This window comes from Polyergus mexicanus, unplaced genomic scaffold (genome assembly GCF_030449975.1).
Source record: "Polyergus mexicanus isolate NDT 795.1 unplaced genomic scaffold, iyPolMexi1.0 SCAF_16, whole genome shotgun sequence".
Lineage (NCBI taxonomy): Eukaryota > Metazoa > Arthropoda > Insecta > Hymenoptera > Formicidae > Polyergus > Polyergus mexicanus.
Window position 1 is genome coordinate 931,020 of NW_027223336.1, and position 13,216 is coordinate 944,235.

Here is a 13,216-nt window from a genome sequence, read left to right on the forward strand (position 1 = left end):
TTCCATCTTATCTTACCCAGTAAAATCTTATAATGCGTCACGCAGATGCACCGGTAGATATAGCAAAGCGTAACACGAGTAATTTGTAGTTATTACGTTCAAGTAACGCGAAGTAGCGGAACACCCCCGTTGTTTCTCCCTCGGTTGCGCCGTTAATATTTTCTCTTTCTAACATTTGTAATGATCCAATTACAAGCAGCAATATAAGTTGTTTCTGGTATTATTTCAAACTTTTCGCATGTCAGATTGCAGGTTGGGAGAAAAAAAAACGATCTTTTACGATTTCTTTTACAATATATTACTTGAATTATTCAACTTGGTCAAAATTGTTGGATAATATTAAAAGTTCGAGCATTTTATGTCGTGATAAATTGTGAAAGATCACGAGGAAGATGTTTAATAGAGATAAAACATTCACGAGGATTGAACGTTTCAAAATAAATCATTTATCGCTTACCTGTTCCACCCACAGATTTGTCGTCATGATTTGGTTCTTCAAGTTCTGCAACAGAAATCGTTCCCTCATTAAAAATGAGAATTCTACATTGATTATAAATTATGAAGTCGCATGAATTGATTATCTCTCAACAATTATATAATTTATTTATAATTATCTTTTTTTAAATTTTTAAATATTTTTGTAGTTTATTTTAATTATTTTCAAATTAATTACGTATATTTGTCGTAATATTTTTGCGATTTATTCCACATTACATCTTGCTCTGATTTTTTATTATTTACTTGGATCTCTCTTTCAACTGAATGACATATCTATCTCTCGATAATGGTTCCCACGACGCCATTTGGCAAGCGTTTGGTAATGGGACGCATTCTATAGAAAGCGTACGACATCCCTCGCGTCTCCTTTTTGTGCCTGTCACCGACAGCGCATTGTAATTTCCGGATTTAACGTCGTCCCGCGACTAATTGGACCAACTAGCTGGTCGAGCGTATAGATGGTTGAACTTGCAGTGGTAATCCCAGTTATGGACTGCTGGTATGCGATTTTGGACTTTCCGCTATTTCGTGAATCTTCGACATTCACATTTCAAAGTATACCGCATGTGGAATCTATATGGTACACGCAGTCGCTTATGTTTGCATGCACGCGGAAATTTAATTCTGATTGAATGCAAGTAATGTGTGTCAAAGGTAGGTTCACTCTCAAACATTCATGTCATATTAATATATTTGTCATTCCTTTCCCCACATTTAATACTTTGGATTATTAATTATGCAACGATTAATTAGTAAAACTATTGAGAGAGAGAGAGAGAAAGAGAGAAATCATATAAAAATTAATGAGAATAGCGTTAAAATTGAAAATTGAAAATAATCCGTATAAAAATTGATGTCCGTATAAAGAGAAAATGATTTATAGGGCGATACAATATTAAATAAGCGAAACAACACAAGGAGAGAGAACATGACTGAGAAAAAATATAAAAGATAATACTAAAAGTCAACGAATCAAATAAGAAGCAAAGGAAAAGAAGAATGAAAAACAAGTTGGGAACATTTATTAATAATTGAAAAATAAGAGCGGTCACAAAAAATCTCGCGTCATCTTGTAAATTTTTGTATTTATATATAATATCATTTTCTCGTTGCTTCCATGTTTTTCTGATTTCGATTTCAGCGCGCGATGAAAATTTGTGTATGGTTCATAAATATTATCACATCATATAAAATAATAAATATGTACACTCATTATGTTGACAGCTTCTGCTGCGACATCGATGGGAAGATGTCCGACAAGATAATCGCACCGAGTGCCGGTATTGAATGGATATTCACTGTAGGGTGAATTATTCTCTCACGATAGGGGGTACGCGAATTGCATTCACATGCAAATGTAATAATATCGATATAGCTTCGGCCTGTACGTTTCGCTGCATCGTGAATATAAATGTAACGGAAAGTTGATGCACTACCGTGGTGCTGTCAAGAAACGCCGTTGCTTCACGCGAAGAGTGCCACTTAAGCCATTATTCATAAAATCATAATGGTATCGTGTAGAAGCGGTATTAAAAAAATTAATATAAGAAAATTAATAAAATCCACGCGAGATAATAGAATTAGAAAAAGTAATGAAGCGTTTCTCTTGTGAATGGTCAAAATTATTCTTAGCAATTGTTTGAAATAATGAATCATATTTTCCCAATAATTCAGAATTTATCTTGATTTTTCGTATCGGAAATGATGTCTCACTCGAAAAACGTTATTTACGTAAGGAAAACAATATTTGACTTCAGATACTCTGAAAATACATTGAATTTTGCGCGAGATTATAAAACTCGGCGACGAGACGCGCGTTATAGAAATCATTAATTAATTCGAGCACATTCGATATACATGCTCGTGTATTTGCCGATTCGTTTGAAATTAATGTCACGACGAGATTGTGGCTGCGGCAAGTGGAAAACTCACATGTCGGTTTGTACGATTGAATTTCCGCGCCGATGCGACTGCATTCGTCGATGCGAATAATCAATCTTGACGCGGGACGATATCGACTGTCTCGCGTAAAATGGCAACAATAATAATGATAATAATGTCACATGTATCTGTAACGATTAAATCAATAATTTACTAATAGGATTAATAACAAAACTATAAAACAATATAATATCTCTCTAATTTATGTACATTGAATCATTATTATATCATACTAATCACTAGTAACACTAATAATAGCTCTGTCATTCGGGTTATTACCGTAAATCATTAATTAACAATGGCAATAATACTAGTAAAGAGAGAGAAAGAGAGATTGTTATTATCGTTAGGAGTTTCCTCTTCTTTTTATTATTATTATTATTATTATTATTATTATTATTATTATTATTATTGCAATTAACTCATTGCGCTAATCGATGACAAATATAAATGATCCAAATATAGAAAGACAATAATTATCCAAACTATCGATTCGTGACGAATTGCGAGTATAGAATAAACGGTAATTAGCAAATTACTATACATGTAATTAAACTCTGATTGCGACAGGGCGGGCGAATGTACCTATCTACCTGTCTCCCCTTCGACCATTAGTGCAAACGTGCAATATGTTAATTGATTCGAACATACGCGACGGCTTTCTGGTACACAGGTGCGTATTAGTCTCTCGTGTATGTGTAATGTCCATGCAGTTCGTAAATGGAAAATTCCTGTCGAGTTTCGCGCGTAGACGCAAGAGTATTCCGGGCAGCAACCGTTCCTAATTAATTCCCGCATATTACACCGCATGTGTCGCATTGCGCTGGTTATCTTCGGGGAAAGGATGGACTCCGTTTGCTTTAGTAATGATAATGAAAATGATAATTATTGCGCAAGATACATACCCGATCGCTACTTTCCGACGGAAACACATCTAACGAGAGAGGAAAAGCGAGAGCGCACATTACAGATAATAATTAATTATTATCAATTAATAATGTTTAATTAATTATTATCATTTAACTAGATCAATTAATATCAATTAAATGTACTATTTTGTCATGATCGGATATATAATCTTCTAATATTTATAATACGCTATATAATCATATGTACAATACAATAAGCTCAGAAAATCAAACCGACAAAATGGTATATTTGATTAATAATCGATCGATCTAATTGAATGAAATTAATCAAACAATATTAAAATTAGTGTTAAATAATAAATTAAATTATATATTATATTATAACTTATATAAGATATATCAGATATATAAAAATCTCTTTATAATTTCTTATCGTTTGTGGATTATATGGATTTATATTTGATATTACTATAAAAAAAAAAAAAAAAAAAAAAAAAAAATAATAATAATAATAATAATAATATAGTAAAATTTCACTTCGATAAATCCGGTTTGATTCTCTTTCGTTCTTTTAAGAATCCACTCGAATAAAAATATACATCGCGTATATTTCTACAGTCACCTCTCGTAGCAACTATAACGTTGTTGAACGTGAGACAGATGCGAGAAGTGCGATTGTAGGAAAAGTGAGATAGTGAGTGGCAAACGTTGTTAGGGCAGATCTAATTTGTATTGCTCTTCGAGAGTGTAACGTCAATTTAACATAATTTATAGACGGCGATAAATAAGATTTGTACCTGTACGAGCTTCCTATAAAACGATGCAGAAGAAAATAAGAGAATCAAAACACGAGGCGTATAATATCAACTTTTAAAGAGTAAATAAGAAGATTATTTTTTATGTAAAAATATACTATATAAAAATTGCATAAATTTAAATTTTAAATAAAGAATTTCGCAATTAAAAAAAGATGGACGTTTCAGGCAGAGAGAAATTTTGCAATAATAATTTTAGATGAATTCAATCAGATTAAGACTTTAAATGTAAATTTAATTGATTAAAAAAATATAAGAGAGAGAGAGGGGAATATTTTATATGTAAAATTTACACATATATATTCACGTATATTTAGAATTGTCATATTTTTTTCAAAGATTTCTATTTTGCTAAATGTAAAATATTAAGAAAATAAAATTAATTGAGTTTAGCAGATTTGTATACTGTAGCGAAAAATCGAGTTCCAACATTACGATACGATATTCGGGATAAATCGATGAGTGTAAGTCATACAAGCGGAAAATATTATGAAGTTGATAACATGACAATAGCAATATGCTCATGTTCTCGAGAATAATTTCTTCATTTCTGACATCGTAAATCAAGATGACCGATTGGAGTGGGATTAAAGTGGCAAAAATAGATGTATGCTTGGGACGGCTGGCACCGTGGGGATGAATAATGTTCTGTTTTCCGGCGTTGAATATTTAAGATTGTTGAATATTCACGAAACGCGTGAAACGTTTTGACGTGACAACACAAATTTACGTGAAGCATAATTTTTTGCTCGTAACGGAATATTTTGGACCGATCGTAAATGATTTAGAAAAATTTCCTATTCTAAGATGTGAGATCTCGTAATCTAATAAAAAAAAAAAAAAAATATTATGTATTCGCGCACGCTTAATATACGTATATATATTCCAATTAGATAAACTTATCTTCATAATTAAAGTTTTTATAAATATCTTTCTTCTTATATCACATTTACAGATATCGATGAATAACAGTTAGCTTCCCGATGCCTATTTTGGGACATTTATCTTAATTCTTTTGCGTAACTTGAAAAATACGGTATTATTTCTATATATTTTTAAGTTTATCAAAAGAATCTCAGTTTCGCATACAAACGTATTGCGTTAAAGAATACATATCGAACGTCTCGACTTCTGGGGCTGATATGAATTTAACATGTGCTATTCAAACATATTGAGTCAATGTGATTCTTTATATGCATTAAATTACAATAATTATAAGAGCTATTTTGACAATCACTGAAACGCTGATAAAAAAGAAACTATACTTATTGGTATCGATCAATATGTTTCCACAAACCAATTGGAAACGAGTAGCAAGATTTTCCAAACCATTTTCATGCAATCGATAAAATATTTTGCATCACTGCGAATAGAATGTTGTATTATTTAGAAAATAATTTTTATTAAAAGAATTATATGTAAAACACAATAGCGCTACTTCAATCTGATTTTCGAGAGACTTTTAATATTATTTTTTTGTCATGGATACTCTTACATTTGCTTAGTGTTTATAAAATTTTCAGGGATTCTCTCTGTCTGGGGAGAACATTATTTAAATTCAAGTTAACATAACTGTGTAGTGAGGTCAGCTAAAAAGGATTATTTTATTAGGATCAGGCTACTTTTAAAAGGAACTTTTGGGTCAAGGAGGGAAGCCCGTTTATTTAAAAGTTTCTGGTGGAAATAGCGCAGAAAATCCGCTCGTGTGAAAAGAAACGCTCGGTGCTCTTAGACCTGTCGGAGCTTTTCCGCGGTTCTGAAACTGCTTCCAGTTTATACACGATACTCGCGCGGCGAGTAGGGTACGTCAAATTTTACGTCACAAATTTTAAACGTGCAATTCTGAACCATTTTACCGGGAAAACATGTAGAGAGAAGTTCCGCGAGCCTCTTGGAATGCATTTAAAATATATTGGGCATAAGTCCGCATTTTTTATATAACCTACGATGCATATACTTCACTTATGAGAATGCTATAAATATATCATGTTATGGGGGTGGATCTCGAAATAAAATCAAAATTTTTAAATTGCGCTTTAAAACGACTACATTTTTTTAAATAACGCGACATCGAAAATTTTTTGAATTTATAAACGTATTTTATATTATTATTTCATTTAGTTTGCCAAAGTTCCTTCTTTATAATTTCTCTCATAACTGAAAAATTTATTCTCTCTCTAAGAGATATATTATATTTATTTGCCGAGCGATTTGAAATGTATATGAAAGTGATTGGGCACAGATGCTGCATTTTGTATTCGATGCATCGGACAAGAACAGATTAAGAAGAGTGCAATGTTATTACGGAATAATAACAACGCGCAATGTAAAAGCCGATACGCCTGACGCATAATAAGATGGTCCTTATTTTCCCCTGCCATATATGGTACGACGCCTCTGCATCCGTGATTCGTTGCGTATGAATAATGCAATCGCGCAAAAATCCAAAAGGCATTCGCGATGAGATGACTTCCGTCATTTTACACAGTTGTCAGTGTCAAATTATTCTTTGCACCGTTGCATCGGAGATAGGATTGATTATTCTTATGATTATTATAGTGAGCGATTAATAAATAATTTAATCATGATCAGAGTGATCGCTAAACATAATCATTAATTAAAATTAATTTAATAAAGTATTTTTGTAATTATTAATCATTAATCAATAATCAATAAATACAAATATTATTACTGCAATTATTAAAGTTATTTTAAAGAGTAATCTTTACAATATGTTAATGCACGTTAATTTATTGAAATCAATCTTAATCATATATAGCAATTATATCGTGATTAATCTTTTCGATTGATTAGAAAATATAATTTCACGTTTAATTTACATTTAATATTTTGATAAATCATCTGATTAATCACATAGTATATAACTATATTATTAAAATTATTTGATTAATAATATTGAATGGAAGAATCTAAAATCAAGATGTTAATAAATTAAATAACAGCAAGAAGCGAATTAAGAAACTTAATAAATGTAAATAATAATGATAATATTAAACTTTTCGTCGCAAACCGCAGTTATATTCGTTTCCCCAGCACAAATCGCCGTACGTTGATCGTAATTGAATATCCATTCGTATCGGCAGCTTTCGGCGTGGCCATATTTTTACCCTACCGCCCTCGCGCACAACCCGCGAAAATTTACATATTTACGAGCAAATCCCCTGATCTTCGTAGAAAGCTTACGTTGAGCGTAAGCTGTTTGTATGTGTATGTACATACGAGTATTCTGAACCGAGTGCTCGTCTAGGAAAGGAAGCTTGCGAGCGGGTAAGCTTGCTATTACGCAAAAGTTACCCCGCCAGTTTCAAGGCATATGTATTTACGCGCGTTTATCTGCATAAAATCGGACCAGAATTTCTCTAAACGAGAAAAATAATTTCTGTCGGAGTTATTTATTAATTCATTCAGTACCTGAATTAGTTTCAGTTCAATTAATTAGTCGTTTTAACGTATGTTAATTCTTCAAATGTCTCTTTAATGTTCTTATTTAAAGGATGAATCTTATAACTAAAATTACAATTATAAATATTTATACGTACAATGTGGCTCATCCATGGTCGTCGTTATCGTGATAAATAATAACTTATTGACGTTTGTGCATCGGTATCAGGGTAAATTGTGACGCCGAAGAGTGCAGTTCATACTAGCGAGTGTACGGTAAGGGGGAGGGGGGCGGATGCTTATCGTGAAGTAATTCCGGTACTAGAAGTGGGGATAACCAGATAGTGTTTGATCAATGAGCGAAAGGGGAAGCGGATGACGCGCGAAGGGAAGAGAAAATGGAAAGGCGAGAGCACCCTACGTTAAACAAAGAGACGTCGGCTACTTTAAGAATGTTACACGAAAAGCTACTCAACTGACTTTATGCGTCGATCGATTATACACAGAATAATCGGAACGCGTTTAATAGGCGTCGAAAGAGGGTAGAATTATGTCCCATGAAAAGAAAGAAATAATTTCCAGGAGAAATTTTAAACTCGTTAGCAAAGTTAACAATTTTAACAAGCAGTTAACAGTTTTACAGAGATTGTGTCAATTGACTCCAGACTAGATAGATAATGTTGGTAGCGAACGTGGAAATTGCGCTCGGAAGAACTTCAGATGTTCAAGATCGATCGAGGGTAGAAGATTAATGAAGATCGAAGTCACTGATATGTATTAGCGAGCGTGCCAGACAGGTTCTTGCCGTAATTTCACATTCCTGAGTGACGGAGGCGAAACGACGAGATTCATTATGATTTTCGTCATATGTCGTCTGACTATCGTCTTCATCTCTTAGACAGCTCGATTAAGCCCTGCACGGTAATGTCAATCTCGTTGACTCGTTTCTAATTATATTACATTTCCTACAATTACGAATTCTCGTATGTAATTATATCCTTTCGTCGGTACCGAATCGCGAGAGAGAGAGAGAGACAGAAAAAGAGAAAATTTACATTTAGTGCCACTAATTTTTGCTTATTAACGCTTTCATACTTAATGTTTCTTTCTTAGTCTAAATTTTATAATTTTTTATTTGAAATTTATTATGACACACATATATCTACGTAATATCCGTTACTGACCAGATAGAGACTAGATAGTCACTTGGCGAACAGAGATCTTCTCTTAACTAGATGAAATTTGAAATTTGAATTAGCGAAGATTAAGATGAGTTACGCTTATCGCTAGATATAGTTATTAGCTTGCGATGCTAATCTGACCTAACAGGCACCTCCTGACGCATTAATGGCCCTATTGTGCATGATCCCGCATACGATCTACGTCTACGTTATCGATTTCAGTAAAGTCGATCGGTGGCTTTCTATCGCCACTCTGGATCGGTTTGTAACATTCATACACGGGATCGTAGCTCTGAAAGTTGGAGTAGACGGTTGTTGGGTATTCATATCGAGAAGCAGTATCTTCTCGATCACTTTCGTAGATTAGTGGCCTCGTTTATTCGTTATGAACGATGTTTTACGCAGCTGTCGCCACGTATTTCGCGCGAAATGATTCTCATTTACGTGGCGACGTGTTTTGAAGCGAGGAATTAGATACAATGGGAATAATTCTCGGAAATGCTTTGCTATTTTGCTACACATAAAGTTATAAATAGAAAACGCAAATCTAAAAATTTATGCCTTTTAAGAAAAACCTATATAGCATATATTTTTATATAAACTAATAAAATAAATATATCTCTTTCTATTTCTCTTGCTTATTGATTTATTTTGTCTCCTTATGATGAATAAGTTTTTAAACAATCAATTGCTATTATAATAGATAAAGTTGATCGATACTATTTAATGTAAAACACGATAACCGTGAATCTCTCTGATCAGAAAATTATTTATAAAGCGAGCAAATGAAGCCGCCGTTCCATAACAATGCGCGATAAAATTAATAAATAATTTCTTAATGTAACGCAGAGTTTTATAATGTGTAGGCAAACAAGCAAGAAGAAATAAATATTCGACATTTCGCAAATGAGAGACAGTGCGATTATGCGTTTATCAAAACGCTGAAAATAAAGTAAATAAGACAAAATAGTAAGAAAATATAATATTATTTATCAGGAAGAGACTGCCAGAGTACTTTATATGAAGTAAATTCTTTTAGAAATGGCAAAATAGTTTCTAAAAGCACGCTAAAAGCGCAGGTGGAAACTTTAGTTTATCGAAGTTGGTATCTACATTATCAATGTGCCAATTTTTCGCGAGTTTGCAATGTAATTTCGAACTTCCTATCTTGACTCTGCAATATACGATACGAGGAAGTTTCTTTCACACAGTTATATCTGAATACGAACGATTTTAATAGCAAATTCTTCAATCAAGCTAAAAAGAAGCTCACACGTCGCGATTATTAATAAAATTCAAAATACTTCAGAACTCTGAACTTATACCGTTATCGAAATGAGTGGTTTAATTAAAGATACCGACAAGTGTCGTTGACAGAGCGGAATACCGTAGTTAGTTTAATGATGACGTATACATTCGAGAGGCATCTCACGAACCACAACGCCACAAAGCGAATCCCCGACCCAATAATTACGTAAATACCGATGTTGTCATGGCACGTCGCATGGAGATGATGAAGAAGTCCGTTAGGGAGCATCGAAATTTGCGTAACGACTTTGCTGCTAAATGTACAATACGATAGTGCTTGGATTTTAACGATTAACGAATACAGTTTGGTAATGATCGGTTGCCGATTTATTAGCTCTCGAGCTTCTCCTTTATTCATCGTGGAGAATTAACGAGAATTGAAATATTCTCCGAGGAAATAATTTAAAAATGTTTCATAAACAATTGGAAAATAATCCATGATCTGGCACGCTTGTTATAATCGACGACACATTTAATAACACACGTAGGACCGAAAGATAGATAAAAAGAATTTTGTTAATTTATTTAGCTCGTCTTATGAGCTGTTCAAAATTTTGATAACGAAACAGCAATAAGATTCGGGCGCAAATGAATATCTCTCCGTGTAAAGTTCCCGAAACTTTCTGCTTTGCGTTTATGCGGCGGCACGATTTTAAGTTGCTGTTATGCAAGGCAGGAAATGTTCGCGAAAGTTACACGAGTATATCGCGGACTATCATTAACTCTAGCAAGACACGATCTCGAGCCTAATTTGCGAGGTTCATGAATTTAAAATATCTTTCGACTATCACGATCAAGTTAGCATCTAATTAAAACTTGTCAACCTTATTTTAAAGAATATTGAAGTTGAAAAGATCGGAATCTTTTGAATTTTAGATTTTTTTTTTTTTTCATCGATAGTAATGTCGCTGAAAAAAAGGCGTGCTTATCTAAAGAGACTTATCTAAATGAAATGCCATGGACATAAGTTTGAAAAAAGATTTAAAAATATACTGTAAAAATTATTACTTTTATAGAATAAATTAAGATATATACTTATTTTCTTTTGCACTCTGTAAATATATAGCTATTTTAATTTAATAATATATTATATGATAATAAAATTATTATTTGAAGAAGAAAGAAGATATTAAAACTTTTAAAATTAATGTTCTAAAAAAGAAATCTGAGAAAGAAATTTATTTTGCAATTTCAATTTAGTTTTATATAACTTTAATTAATCATTCTATATGTATTTCTATTATTATCGTCACTTTGTATATAATGAGCTGTAATAATCGTGCATCTACTCTTATTACTGTTTAATGTAAAATATGTCTACGACAGACATGTACTATGAGTACCACAATTACGGATTATATATAGCGTCGAGGATAACACGAATATTCCGAGGGAATTTAACGCAGAATCAGACGGGAAAGTTTCCTCGCGGAAGAGTCGCGGTCGCGAGTAGAACAGGGTCGAGAGGTGACGCCGCCATTATTGTGCAAATTAAGGAAGATGTAAATTCTTTATCATTTGCATCGCGCGTAACGTCAGCGAATATTCAACTACGAGATGCAGGACGAGAGAAAAAAAAATCGTTGGACGATTTCTACGCGAGACGAAGATAGTCGACGTATTATGAAGGATTCTACTAGGGGTTGCGAGATTTTCCGAGGTTAACGCGGCACATTGGCGATGACAATTTACGACACTTTGTATGAATAAGAAATTTTGTCCTAATATAGACCTTTCTTCATATATACGTTATTTATACGATATACAAAAAGAAATCAGAATAGCGCCGTCTCGAAGAAATGTATAATTTTGATATGAGAAATTTTCTCGAAATATTTCAGAATAAAATAAACGGCGAAGTGTGTAATGTGTGGGAAGAATTGCGATAAAATCGCAAAATCGATATCTAAAAATTATACGAGTTTTTCGCTCTTATTCCGAACAAGCTATATGTCGCATATTTTAAATAAACATTGCGAAAGAATTATGAATAATTGCAGGTATACTTCCATTACAATATGCAATCAGAATCGATTTTTGCAAGACATTGTATAGTGTCGTATATTTTGAAGATGTGAAATTTCAAAAATACGAATATTGCACTTTGTCTCATACATACACATAATTCTGAGATTCTTTATTCTGATATTTGCGTAATCATCTCGAAAGCTACCGATCAATAAATAGCTTCGATCGTCACGTTGCACAAGCGAGCTATTCCAATTCCTGGACGAGCTCGTATCTGATTCGGGTTGACCTCCGGTTTAGGAATGCCAGGAATGCCAGGGGCTATAGCGTGGGCACACGCCCACGGTTCATCGCCCACGGATTGCTACATATATACATACAGATCGGTGGTTTGGCACGAATGAGGTTCGGTAGCCACAGCGAGGCCCACTCGTGTCATTAACGCACATCGATACGGATATATAATTCCGGCTTGTTTCGATCGAGACCCGACACAGATAGACGAAAGCGCTTTATTCTATCAAAGAGAGAGAGAGAGAGAGAGAGAGAGAAATTACGCTGCTAATCCCGATCAGATGCACTGACACTTCGATGCAATTTAAACTGATATCTAATTTAGACGATTTTCAATCGTGCAAATATAACATATAACATTGTATGCAACTGTAGTTATTATTTCTCCAGCTGTTAAATCGTATTTTTAGATTTTTACCAATAACATACAAGATATATACATATATATATTGTATATATATATATATATATATATATATATAAGATATAGAAATAGGAGCACTATATTGCAACTACAATACATTCATTCTGGATTCATTGCGTATTACATCTTTAAAATGGATTAAAAAAATTTAGCATATTTTTTGTATAATTTAGAATCTATTTCGTCTTTAGCAAAACGTTAAGAATTCTTGAGCTATAAGCGATTATAAGCAAAATAAGAAATTTTTCTATGCAAATTAATTTTTCTTTTATCACGGCTTACTTTAATATAAATACTCATATGCCCGAGTATTATACGTAGCTCTGGGTCGCAGATGCACTACTGGAAAATGAAAATTGTTAAAAAAGTCTGCAGGAAAATATTTAATATCTTCGTATATCGTACCCGCGCTTTTCTTGCAACTTTTGTGAAAGTTTTTTCGCGATGGCTTCTCCTCGCTAAATATTAAAACATGAACCATATCCGATATATAAAAGAATCTAATTAAATTATGAG

At 33.1% G+C, this 13,216-nt stretch overlaps 1 protein-coding gene and 1 long non-coding RNA gene across 4 annotated transcripts in view; both read right to left on the minus strand.

Moving 5' to 3' along the window:
• The window catches only part of Nachralpha4 (nicotinic acetylcholine receptor alpha4), a 145,639-nt gene that overhangs the window by 96,378 nt on the left and 36,045 nt on the right, over positions 1-13,216 (minus strand). For all 3 annotated transcript variants that reach the window (XM_070309245.1, XM_070309246.1, XM_070309247.1), the window contains one exon: positions 458-502. In XM_070309245.1, the coding sequence (XP_070165346.1) occupies positions 458-502 (45 nt within the window). The remainder of the gene's footprint in view (positions 1-457; positions 503-13,216) is intronic.
• LOC138940223 (uncharacterized) lies at positions 8,472-8,880 on the minus strand. Its single transcript, XR_011447964.1, has 3 exons — positions 8,848-8,880; positions 8,710-8,756; positions 8,472-8,490 (listed from the first exon to the last, which is right to left on the minus strand). It is a non-coding gene; the product is annotated as an uncharacterized lncRNA (long non-coding RNA).